The following is a 13,439-nucleotide window of genomic DNA, read 5'->3' as shown; positions in this document are numbered from 1 at the left end:
ACATTTTTTGCTACTTACCTAGGGGCACTTGAATATGCTTGTTTTAATCTCACCAAGCACGACTGAAGATACACTTCAGTCGTAGAGGACTTGCCTACCATTCCTAAGGCTCTTGAGTTTCATATCTGGCACTACAAAGAAAATAAAAAAAAATTACACAAAGTAAACATGAAGTGTCAACACTCCCTCAACCCTGGCTCTGCTGCCCTATGAAGGTACCCAATCTCAGCAGTTTCTGCTTTATTCTCCATTCCTTAAGGAAATGAAAGGTGAATAAAAGGATTCTTGCATACTTTCTTATATAAAACATCACACATTTACTTATTGTTTTCTTCACTTAATAGTTACTCCATAGGCTCTGGCCCTCCCACACAGTGGGACTGACACTTCCCTCACCAAAAACACTGAATTCACGGGTTTTAGAGGATCTCTCACACCGTTAAGACCACAGACCATGCCTTCCTACTTGCACACAGGTTCCTGGTTTCACTTCTTTAGCTCCTGGCTCACACCTCTTTGCTGGAGCCTGTCCTCTTCTAGCCTGAGCCTTCCCATGTCTTCCCCTTTCTTTTGGTATCAGCACAACCCATGGCCTGACCCAAGAAGCCTGCACCCTGAGCTTCAGATCTATTTGTCATGTAAAGAATGGCCATGCCCACTTGATCCCACAGGGAAAACCCAGCACATCCAAATGCAGACAAACCTCCTTCACCCTCCAGGCTTCCCACACCGTGTCTGTTCCCGGTGGCTCTACACGCTAGAATCCAGAGTGTCACCTGGCTTTCTCCCTTTCTCCTCTCTTCTCCAGCCACTTCTCAGGACGTTCCCATCCAGTCTACATCCTAAATCTCACACAGACACATCTACTCTCCGAATCCCCTGGACCTCTGGCTCTTGCTGGAATCAATTCCCAGCACCACATGGGGCGCACAATCGTCTCTAACTGCATTTCCAGTTAATTCAATGCCCTCTTCTGACGTTCGCGGACGTCAAGCACTTACGTGGTGCACAAACATACTTCTAGGCAAAACACTCAGAAAATAGATGTAGTTAAGTATGTATTTAAGTAGCTTAAAAAAAGAAAAAAGTACACCAGGAATGAGTCTACTCCAGAAGGTCTGGCAGCAAAACCAAAGTTCCGGAGGGGTAAAGCCAGGAAAATAGACACTGAAGACCTCAAACTCGTTCAAATTGAAACGTCAGCAAGTTTAATTTATTTTATTTTATTTTCTTGAAATTCGTGAAAATAGCTGTGTATCTCCAGCAGTAAGAGTAACGTCTAAATAGCCTTAAGACCCAGACTGATCCTGCTCAGATCTTACACCAACAAGGTGACGACCGCTCTATCCGGGAGTCGTGCTCGCACCTGTAACTCCCACCACACCGGATGCAGGATCAGGAGGCACGTTCCACGTTCCAGGTGTGCCTGGGCTACAGGGCGAGACCCTGTCTTTAGAAGACAAAAACAGTGACAGTTCTAACAACCCCTGAATTCTTCCTCCGGTAATTCTTCCTCGTTGTGAGCCACAGGTCACAAAGAACGACTGCAGAACGGAGGCGGACGCATCCCTCACAGGGAACTCAGTGGGATCACGGGGACAAGATCAAAAGCAACAGACTCTGACTGAACAGTCATTCCGACCCTGCAGGTTCGGCATCCAAGTCCCTGCCGCCAAAAAGCGGACCCTTAAAGGACGTCTTTACCACTAGACCCTCGACCACAGCACATCCCTATACATCAAGACTGCATAAATGCTCAGAGTGGACTTGGAGACGGCAGACTCGAACCTCAGGATCACACACAACAGTCCCCTCAAGTCACCCACTGGAACCCACCGCCCTGATGGAGTCTCTGACAGGAGGTGATACAGCACAGCCGAACCGCACGATGCCAGGTGGGAAACCAACTCCCCCGCCGAGATGCGGGAGCACAGCTGGCCGCGACAGCAGGTGCGTGGCCGCCAGAGCGGAGCCAGCCCCGAGGCCCGGCCGCCCTCGGGAGAGCCGGCGCAGGCCGGGGACAGCCGGCGCGGGTCCCCGCGTCCCGCACAGCTCGGCTGCCTCAACCCAACCGCACCGCCTCGGAGACCAGGAGGAGCTGGCGGGAGCCGGAGGCCAAAGCTGCGAGGACAGGGGCGTTGGGCGCGCAGACGTTCGCGGGCCGGAAAGGCCGCCCGCACCGGCAGGTCGTGGCCGCCTTCCTACCTCAGGGGCCCGCGGCTGGCGGACAGCGCGCTCACACAGGCCCGGCCGAAGGGAAGCGCAGCGCAGCGGCCGAAGGGGGTCTGCGCGGGCCGGAAAGGGGGACGGGGCATGGGAGGGAGGCGGGACGCAGAGCGAGAAGTTCCGGGACCGCAGGAGCCCGCGACCTTCCGCGCTTTACGGCCCGCTCAAGGGTAAGGCGGGCGCGCGCGCCAGCGCCGTGACGTCACCCCAACGGTCCGGCCTGCACGTGGGCTTGTTTGGGTCTCGCTTGACCACGCCCCGCCCCCCGCGACGCCTCCGCCTCCAAGATGGTGGCGCCGTGCGGGAAGCTGCCCCGCCTCGACCCAGGGTGGACAGTTGGGGTGGTCGTCTGCGCCGGGCCCGAGCCCGGGTCCCGCTGCGTCGGTTCTGCGGCCCGGAGCCACCTCTCGGGCCCGGCGGTCGCCCCGTTCTCCGGCGCTGCGCGTCGCCTGAGGCCTTCCCGGGCTAGGCCTTGGCAGAGCCCATCGCAGAGCTGGTTCTGGTCGGCCGACCTGACTCCCCACCTCACTCCCTGCGCCTTTCCCGCTGTCTCTGCCCACAGGCCTCAGAAACGCCTTCCGTCCCCTCCAGCTCTCAGTCACAGCTACCAGTTTCTTTCCTCCTCAGAACGCATCACTAGCTCAGATACATGTGTTCGCTGCGTCCCTTACACCGGTGTGGACGCGCCGCTCCGACTTCTAGAGGACCAAACCTTACTCAGGTGTGGTTTCTCACTCAGCACCTTCTACCTGCACCTGGCACACGGTCAAATACATCCTTCCTACCGATAACGATAGAAATGGCGCTATGCCAAAGCACCTTTGGCTGAGCTCTTCAGTTGTCGTTCTTTGATTCAAGCCTGTCTTGTCTCAGGCCAGTCACTGTTGCTGGCCGCCAGTTGTCAGGCGTTGTGCCGGCTGACAGGTTTAGCATCGAACAAGATAGAGGTTCTGCTTTTAAAGAATGTCAGGAACGTTCCAAAGACTGTCTCGACACGGTGCCATTTCCATTCCGTGGCGAGTGGGGGCCTCTACTCAGGTCACGTTACTCGTTTCTGAGACATGAACATTCAATGCAGGTGACTTCCTCTGGGAGATGAATGTTTTCCCGGTTTAGCTAAGAACTTACGGGTCTGTCTCCCCCCAAATGATAACTTATTAAAATGAACATAAGACAACCAGCAACATTACTGGGGAAGTCTCTTGTGATGCCCAGAGGCGGTAATTTGGGGGGGAAAAATATCACAAGTTTTCAAATGAGCCATTTGCTTGCAAAATTGGTGATGGAAGTGTTACAACATGTTGATTGGGGCAGAAGGTAGCCACACCACTTGCTGTTTCCCTACTCTTCGCCATTATTGACTGCTTCTCCTTTCTAAGGACCTAAGTCCAAAAACCTTGGGTGACGTGTACCAAGATTTGTCCTCTGTGGGTTCTCAAAACAAATAGTAAACTTTGGGCACACTCTAGAAGATTGCTTCAAAAAAGATTTTCTTTAAAAGATTCATATATGTGCATGGATGTTTCGCCTGCATATATTTACGTGCATCATATGTATGCCTGGTGTCCAGAGGCCAAAAAGTGGGCATCCGGTCCCCTGGGACTGCAACCAAACAGTTGACAAGTCAGTGCTGGGAACTGAACCCAGGTAATGTGGAAGAGCAACCAGTGCTCTCCACCAATGTGACGTCTCTCCTCCCCCCCCCACTTTCTGCTCTTGGACAGGATCCAGGTTCAGGTCCCAGCACCCACATGACATCTTAAGCCACCCTGTAAATCCAGTTCCAGGGGATCCAATAACTTCTGAACTCTACAAACACCGGGCACACACAGGGAAACTCAGACCTGCTCCCCACTTCCTCTCTCTACACAGCCCAGCTAGCGACACAGACGAAACTACTTCAAGCGTTCCCTGCTATCAGGCACCCTCCTTAGGCTGCCAGCTTGAACACCTAGATGCTCTGAAGAGAATGGGAGGTTCAGAGGGGAGGACCTAGGAAGAACATCCAGGTCCGATCCCTGGCTCAAGACAGTGAAGAAAGGTCATAATGGCAAGGACTGAGGCCAGGTACCTCTTGTAGGGTCAAGCTGGCCATGTGGCTCACCTGTGCCTTCCCCAGGGCAGAGCCTTAATTAAACACATGGAAAAATAAGTAATTCAGGGCAGATCATCCCCACTTTAGAAACCCAAGATGTGACTTCCGACCCCACCACAGCAGTTTTCCTTTCCCCCCAAATCCTGCAGTCTCACCTTGCTGGGCCCCTACAAGCCAGGACCCAGCAACCCTATGGGAAGGTCTGTGTGTAAGTCGGCTCACAGCTCTATTAGCTTGCAGAAGTTAGAAAGCCCTCCTGCTCACTGTAGAGAGGGCCCGACAGGTACAAACCTGCACACTCTTTATTAAATTCTCCCATTTCATCTGTACAGAAAAAAATGCACATTATGTTCAGAGTCCCAGTAACATCTCAAAATTACACAGCATCAACATGTAAAAACAAGGAACTGCAGGGATTTTATACATAGAAAGGAAATCCATTTACAAAAGAGTCTTGTTAATTGTACTTTTCTTTCTTTCAAAGAACAAAACAAAAATGAAGAGCAAAACCAGGCTAGAGGCCCACAATCTTGCACAGCGCTTGCAGTACACTCCGCCTTTCTGCGGGGACTGACCTGCTTGCTGGGAGTAGCCATCAGGACACCCACTGCCACTCATTGTGCTGCTAAGTGATCTGGGACCTGTTCTAACAAAGGGCCCCATGCTCTGAGGTTCTCATGTTAGTTTTTGTGTTGGAAAAAGTGAAACATGACCTAGAGGCATGGCGTGCATGCCTCCTCACCTAGGAAGCTCTCCGTGCCTGGTGCTCAGTGTCCAGGTAGGGAGTAACGACATCAGAAGACCCCTGTCAGGATCCTGTCACAACCTGTTTGCACAGACAACTGTATCTTTGTGTTCTGGGTGACAAGCAGTCCCTGAGCCCCCACTGCAGTCTTACTGTCTGCTCAGGGGAGTGTGTCACCCTGAGGCTTAATCTTGGTTGCTTACAACTCACTGTTAGCTGAGGTCTGGGTAGCAGGAAGGGAAATTTGGCTTTAGACTTGATTAACTTAACAGGTGATCCTGGCCCTCCCTAGTGGAGAGACCAAGTGTGCACAGATGGCAAACCAAAGCTACATGGAGCGAATGGGAGGCCAGAGCATCAGGTACAGCCCTTTGGGAACCGAAGCCAAGTGGGGCAGAGATGGTTAGGAGACCTGGGCTCTGAGGGTCATATTCTACAAAACTACTAAGTGTGCCCAAATGGTAAGAAACCCAGAAGGGCATTCTGAGCTTTCAAACTCATGAGAATCTGAAGCACAAACTTCCAAAAGGCGTGTGATTAAAAAGCCATCACCTTCTTTCGGGTCTCTGGTCCCGACTTAGGCTGTAGGTGTCAGGCTGGGCTGGCTGAGCCTGGGGCAGGTGGAGAAAGCTTGTTGTTTTGGGACAGAGGGAAAGAATGGGAAGGAAGGTTTCTTTTCAGAAAACCCAGAAATGGTACCATAGCCTCTGAGGACGTGGAGTTCTGGAAGTAACTGATAGACTAGAGTAGATGCTCTCTTAGGAAGGGGGTTACTAATCTCGTAACCCCATGTTACTGTGTCTGATAAGCAGGGCACCCTCCATCAGTTGATTTCAGGAAACAGGAAGACACGATAAAGTTGGATAATTTTCTGCCAACTCATCCGGGACAGTAGAATGTTCCTCACATTTTTCTGGTCCCTTGCTGGCATGGATGCTCCTATCCAAAGAGCAGGAGGTGCAGCCAAGGTACCGGCAACAGGCTCTGTTACCATGTGATCACTAAATGCCACTGCACCTGTAGCCCTGGAGTGCCCCTACCTACTAAGGATGCGCTGGCTCAGCAAGCTGACTTGATCCACAGAACCAGGCCTGGAAACGGTAGCCAGATGTTCTCTGGAAGGCAGAGGATAAGCTTTCCCAGGGTCAGACTGCCCGCACATTCCTAGCAACAGCAACAGTCAAGTCCAGGGACTTGGTAAAAGAAATGTCTTGCTCCTGGAGGGTCCCTTCAGTGGATGAAGCCCCATCAGAAAAAAAAAAAAAAAAAAAAAAAAATTAGTTTTTCTGGCTCTTGGCTCACTATCCAGATCTCTGACCTCACAGTCCACAGAGGCTCTAATTTTTTGAAGCAGCAATGGAAAGTGTACCCCAAGACACTGAAATCAACTGGCAAAGCTAGACTACAGTGACCTAGCAGTGCCTGAAGCCTTGGCTTAAACCCTCCTAACTATTTCTATTCTTAAGTAATGAAAACAGGACAGTGGAAAGAAAGGCTCAGACTTTGGCTCCCAGTGTAGTAGGGTCAGGGTTCTTGACGAGTTCATGTCAATTTAATTTGTACCCATAATTGACTCATGAGGACCAAGAGCCCACTCCATTATGTCCAATGAGCTACAGAATAGACAGCTCTGGATCCCCTAAACATAGCCTAGAAAAAGTCGCTCAAGACCAGGCTTTGGACCATCAAGAGCCAGTCAGAACTACTCCGAGGAAGACGAACACTTCCTTGTACTAAGCAATTCAAGTCACTGGTAGCTACCTTTTCTATTCTAACCATTTCCAATGACATACATTTTAAGAAACAAACTCATCAAACCTCCAATTCTGCTGCAGGCAGTGAGGCTTCCTATCAGTGTAGAAATAGATGTACCAGAGACATGTTAGAAGCACACATCAGAAGGGAGACTACAGGGATCAGAGCAATGATCCTACTCTAGTCTAATGGTGACATCAATGTGACCCTGATCCACAGAGATGTCAGGGGGCTGCCTTCAACAATGGTTACTGCCCCAGTGTAACACTGAGACTCCTGGGGAGGGAGGGACCTTTGGACTGGCTCAGCCAGTTAGTAGTGGAGGTGCTGTTTTCAGAGCAGGGCTTTTAAGTCTCCTCAAACTCAAGAATCCCAGGACAGCTGCTGAGAATCAGGGAGTCAGTATTGAGGGGACCAGGTAGCTTAGCAAGCAGCTCCCCCTGGTGACTTCTATTACCCTACGCAGGGGACATGTAGCTGGCCCTGGAATTCACTGCCACCAAAAGGCAACAGAAAAGAAAACCACAGTATTCAAATGAATGTCAGTCAGGTTAGACACGGAGTAAGTTGGAGCAATCGATCCACAACAGACACGGCTTAGGGAAGACACACACGGCTCAGGCGCAGCAGCACCTGCAGGTGCCGCGGGAGGCAGGAGCAGGCAGGCACCGCAAAGGGGCCTGGGTCTGTGTGGGCAGTTTTAGGCACATGATTCATAATACTTTGTGGACGTCTAACAGGTTAATAAAATATATATTATATAAATATATCTCCTACTGTACATGCCACCCTTCTGTACAGCCACTGTGACCGCCATGGCCCAAACTCACCAAAGATGAGCTTCAATGCTTGGGTTCCTCCCTCTGGTGCCCCAGCCCTGTCACCTTCACACTGGAGGAGTGAGGGAAGGTGGCTGGGAATCCTGCTCCTGTAAAGCTCAGATTATGGAAGGTTGACAAATACCAAAATATAACATTTAGCCAGTGCCTACTGGAGTAGGAACACACTGCAAATTAACAGAAAGCTAAAACAAAACCAGAAAATCCTCCATCTTTTAATGTAATCACTTTCCACATCCCTTCATTTAGAGGCACAAAGGAGCTTGTCGGGGAAGTCTGCCTGGTGTGCACAAAAAGTCAGGCTCCGCTGCCATGCACACACCCAAGACATGCTAAATCTGTAGAAGCCATCCCTTCTGGCCTCTACTGCTGCTCAGAACAAAGTGTCCAACACTGTTACTCCCTGCCCTGCCACCCTCACACTCATCTTGGAAGTCCCACACCCCAGCGTAGTAACTACTTCCAGGGCAACTCCACGAAAGGTTACGTACCCCAGCAGGGTCCATAGAGTTGAGGCCTCTCCATCCCACCTTGGGGGAGGATGCTGCTGGGACCCTGCTGGCTGCGGACTCGGTCCTGCTTACAGACTGCTGCTCCCTCCCTAGTCCACTTGCCACTGACCCAGGGAAGTTCACGCTGCACTGAAGTGGAGCTCACAGAAATGCCTGTTGCTATGGGACTGTGCATAGCAGTGGCTTATCTGGGGTAGGAAATGGAAGGCATCACACTGCGGTAGAAGCAAACAGGTCCCAGGGCAGGCTTAGTGTCCCCACTACTTGCTGAAGTCCCCTGCCTTGATGTGGGCAAAGTCGCTTCTAGGAGAGGCCGACATTTCAGTGATCAGGCACTGGGTACGTGCATCTCCTCCAAGTCCTGCTGCCACCTGCTGCATTTACATGAAAGAAAGAGCCCTACGGAGTCAAGACTGAAGGAGATGTGCTGCTATATACACTTTTTCCTGTCTTTAAATTTTTTTTTTGTCTTTTGTTTTTGTTTCGTTTTTAAAAAAACTGAGTTGCAGGTCAGGTGAGTCAGTTCTGGAAGTACCGGCAGTTCTGTTGGTATGACAGAATTGTCTACAGGCAGGTAAACTCTTTGCCAACAAAGGCTACCACCAAAGCAGCCAGCTGCCGATGCTGCAAGGGCAGCTGGGCGGAGGACACTGAGGACGTGGCCAAGTCTGGATGGGACGATGCAGTGGGCACCCGATGCTGCTCTACTGTGGGTGTCGGTGCCACCTTTGAGAAGGGCGAGGTGAGAGGGTGCACTATACAGGAAGCTGTACAAAGTGGGCCCTGGGCAGGTAGTTCCTTTGGTGGTCAGGCGGCTCTACCTGTCCTTGAGCTCTCGTGTCACACGCTTAGTGATCCGTCCACACATCAGGCCAATCAGGAACAATATGCAGATGCTCCCGCTGATCACAGACAGGATGTAGTTCTTCGAGGGGGATGTCATCACTTGCATGGCAAGGTCAGAGAAGCCATCTGCTGGGGCCACCTGACAGGAGAAGAAATTTGAGGCTCTGAAGGAGTGCAGTGTAGGTGGCAGAGCAATGTCTAACTTGTCCCTTGAATTCCTAGCTTTATTATTTTTTTTTTTAAATTAAACATTAAGACATTTTTGTTTTGTTTTTGTTTTTTGAGATGGGGTCTCTTTATGTGGTCCAGGCTGGCTTTTAGCTCAGAGATCAATAGAGCTATAACACTGTTTCTGGATCACGACACTACTGAAACACCGAGACACAAAGAGGTGCCATCATCCTTAAGTGCTGTTAAGGCACTAACATGTCCTTGTGCTGTGGACATGATGCTGGCCTGGGTGACGCCTCTGCATGCCTTCACTTGACTGCACACACCAGCCTAGCAAAGACCTCATTACACTGAAGACTGCAGTCTGGGGTCCTCATGACTGCCACAAAGTTACAGATTTTCAGATATAGCTATGTTCTTCCCTGTGTTTGATACCTTTCATGAAAAACAAGGTGAAAAGCTAAGACCATGTTTTATGTTGTGTTTTTTTTTCCCTTCCTTTTCTGTTTTGGAGATAAAGTGTCATTTTGTCTTTTCTGTTACAGTTAGATCAAGGTCTTTCTGTATATTCCAGGCTGGCCTCAACCTTGTGACACACTTGCCTCAACCTCCAAGCACTGGTATTACAGGCCTGCAGCACCACACTGCCCTCTATCAAGTTTCTCATTTTGACTTTACTTAGTAAGTACTACATTGTAAGTATTTTCACATCAAAAACATTGTGTAATCAGGACTTAGAATAGGCTTTACCACACACCAATCAACCTGTGGACATTTATGTTTTAACTGTTTTTCATCCTCAGTTCCCACTGCATCTGCCACTGGGTCAGTGTGGGTGCCTAGTATGACAAAATCAGGACCAAAGGTTTCCTAAGTACACATAAAACTGTTCTCTTGAGTGTCGTCCTGCAAGTGCATGATCAAGAGAAACCTGGGTGACTCCTATGTTCATGACATATATGTAAGAGCAGAGTAGGGAGGTATAAGATTAATGAGATTTGCTAGCACAATCAACTGTGAGTCACCCTGTCTGGCCTGGTTTTTGGCATACACATACTGCCAGATTGCCTTATGCCACAGAGATGAAAACTGGGAGAAGAGGGTGCCATGTCTTTACCTTAGCTGCGTAACTCCACATTTCAATTCGGTCATTCAGGCGCTTTTTGCACTCTGGCTGTAACCTCACTCGCTTATCTTCCAAAGCCTCCATCAGGCAGGACATCTCTGTGAGAGCAAATGAGTAAGAAGTTTGCAACTGTACACAAACAATTCTGTAAAATTGAGACGATTCCCAAGCATCTCGGAACTCAGCTCTTCAGGACCAACAGAGTCAAATTCTTCCTCAGAACCTTTATCAAGACCTACTGGTGAGGTGCGTGGCTTCCAGTGGCAGCTGCGCAAGGTCCCCAACACCTCTTCTTTTCACTGGCTGTCCCTGGCTCACAAATGAGCTGCCTATCAGTGAGTTTCAGACACCGAGAAGCTGCCACACTGCTTTGATGACCTCTGGGATGCTCAGTGTAGAGAAGGGAAGGTGAGGACATGGCAGTGAATGAGCTTTTTTTTTTTTTTTTTTTTTTTAAATCCAGGGTCTCTCTATGTAGCCCTGGCTATCTAGATCTCTATACAGACCAGGCTGGCCTTGAATTAAAAAGGTCTGCCTCTTTCTGGCTCTGAGTACTGGCACTAAAGGTGTGCACCATTGTAACTCAGTTATAACTGAGTTTTTGATTCCCTTATAAATACCTCAAATTTCTGGTTTCACTAAATCTTTGGCTCTGGTCAGTTCAAACCTGCAAAATGATTCCCAAATTCATATCCACCAAGACCTAGCTTTACCATCCAGCAGACATACATGAGATGTTGTACATGGCTGACCTATAGCCACAAAACAGAGGAGCTGCAACTGGTAACTCAAAGGTAGCCTTTGTTCCTCCCAAGAATGTTCAGACAAAGGACAGCGAACAAACACTACTCACGACGCCCACGGCCAGGGGTGATGGCTGCACAGTGGTGTTTAATATCCAAGGCACATGCTGTGTGAAGAACTGGGTCCACAAAGATGTCTGCTTTGCTTTCCTTCAACATGTTTAACACTTCCTGAAAAGGGAAGTTCATTGTGGAGAGAGCTTTGAAGAGGAAATATATCCAGTCTCTTGTCTGTAATACTCTACAGAACATTCAAACAAACAGGCCAAAGAGGGAAGGTGAGCTAGGAACTACTCTGGGATAGGCAGGTGGTAAAATAGCCAAATATACACAGATTGCAGACTTTTGACACCCAACTTAACTTGCTAACTACTTCTGAGGAAATACAGTAAGGGCTAAGGGAAGTAAAGGGTAATACGTGCATGACCAGATGATCAGGCAGGGGTTCTGGGCATTCCGGTATGCCAGGTTATTTCCAAGTATGTACTTGTTAGTATTTTATTGATATAATAGCTATTCTGTTACTTTAGTAATAATGTGACATTAAAAAATTAGACTGAGAATTTTAATATACAGCTTATAAGATTAACTTCTGAATTCTATTTCTTGATCAAGAGGCTGGAGAGATGGCTCAGTGGCTACAAGCACTTGCTGCTCTTCTAGAGGACCTGAGTTTGTTTCCTAGTACACATAGCATCCAATACCTCTGGCTTTCTTGGACACTTATGTTCACATATTCACATGCAGAGAACACATACACATAATTAAAAAAGACAACTTCTCAACCAAACAAGGTTGAGAAGTTTTTGTAAATAAAATATTTTATAAATAAATATTCTGTATTTATTAAATGTTCTACTTTACTTCTATCCTTCCTTTTTTTTTCAAGACAGGGTTTCTCTGTGTAGTACTGGCTGTCCTAGAACTTACTCTGTAGATCAGGCTAGCTGTATTTGATTACAAAGGAATGGGTATTACAGCATTAAAAGGAAGAAGAGAAAAGGGGGAGATATGAGTGTATTTTTCTCCTCTGCTAAAAATGCCTGAGTCCACATTTTGAGGAATGGTAGAAGCTGAAAAGCAAATCCAAGCTGACTCTGAATGGACCTGCTCCGCAAGAACAGCTGAGACAATTTCACTGTCTTCAGAAACCGGGGCCTTTAATCTCAGAGGTCTGGAGGCAGACACAGGCGGATCTCTGAGGTCAAGGCCAGCCTGGTCTATAGAGTGAATTCCAGGACAGCCAGGGCTATACAGAGAAACCCTGTCTTAAAAAAAAAAAAAAAAAAAAAAAAAAAAATCAAATACAAAATATAAGCTTTCCTACCTAGAATTCTATGTTGTTACCTCTTTCCAAACCATAATATGATCCTTGACCATTAATCTATGGCTCTCTTCTAATAAATAATGGAAAGGAACAAAAAGGAAAAAGAGGAAAGGAAGCAGGAGCTGAGGCAAGAACGAGGGTGTGGCTACCTTTTTACACAGTTCGGTCTTGATCTTGAGCAGGTTGACCTTGAGGCACTCTTCCACTTGGCCTGTCTGCTCCTGAGCTGCTGCTTCTTCAGCACACAGGTTGGCAATCTGCTCAGGAAACAACATGGACACCCCACTGAGGAACAACTGGCTTTTAGAGAAGAACAACCCTGTCCAACCAGCCTTGGGTAATACATGCTGCCTGTTGCTGACTCTGGAAGGCCTCTTCTCAGGGACAGTATAGACAATGCTAGTGTCTTCAGAAACCCGGGCCTCTAAACACAGCAATGCTGACCCTCCCACACATGTGCCCAGCTTCAGCTCAAAGGCTGCCTCGTGGAGTGTGCACTCTTCCACCTGCAGTCCCAGCCTCTACTCTCCTTCCACAGCTCAAAACTGCCAACTCTGAAATGAGGCACACTGTTCCAGAACTTGTCATAAAGAAGGCGGCTCTGCGATTCCACAGAAAGAAGGTCAAACAGACAAGTAAAATTCTAAAACAGAAAATCACTTATCACCTGGCTCAGATTTACCACTTGACGTGTGCTGCACATGACATGAACTCACAGACAACCAAACACGATCTTCCAAGAAGAGAGTAAATGACTTTCTTTGGACTGTTGTAAGCAACCTAAACAGAGGAGCGCCTTAGGTGGCCTTTTCCAGCTGGGAGACCAGTGATTTCCAAGGACAGGCACTAGAGCCATTAGGAGAGCACTTTTATTTTTCTGCAAGTCTTGAGGGGTTCTGAATGGCCACCCAGACTAATAAAAGAGGATCACAATTCATGTGGAAGAAATAGTAAAAGAACGAAATGCTCTTATTGGACAGAGAAGTGTGGAAGC

The 13,439-nt window shown here is 48.6% G+C and overlaps 1 protein-coding gene across 1 annotated transcript in view; it reads right to left on the bottom strand.

The window, feature by feature from the left end:
• Positions 1–4,605: 4,605 nt before the first annotated feature.
• Positions 4,606–13,439, bottom strand: part of Glg1 (golgi glycoprotein 1) — a 105,478-nt gene continuing 96,644 nt past the window's right edge. The window contains exons 23-26 of the mRNA XM_021632520.2: positions 12,595–12,702; positions 11,169–11,289; positions 10,307–10,413; positions 4,606–9,157 (exon numbers count right to left, since the gene is read on the bottom strand). Of these exons, the coding sequence (XP_021488195.1) occupies positions 8,990–9,157; positions 10,307–10,413; positions 11,169–11,289; positions 12,595–12,702 (504 nt within the window). The 3' untranslated portion in view covers positions 4,606–8,989. The remainder of the gene's footprint in view (positions 9,158–10,306; positions 10,414–11,168; positions 11,290–12,594; positions 12,703–13,439) is intronic.

This window comes from Meriones unguiculatus, chromosome 10 (assembly GCF_030254825.1).
Source record: "Meriones unguiculatus strain TT.TT164.6M chromosome 10, Bangor_MerUng_6.1, whole genome shotgun sequence".
Lineage (NCBI taxonomy): Eukaryota > Metazoa > Chordata > Mammalia > Rodentia > Muridae > Meriones > Meriones unguiculatus.
Note: the sequence above shows the minus strand (reverse complement) of the source record. Positions and strands in the feature narration are given on the sequence as shown.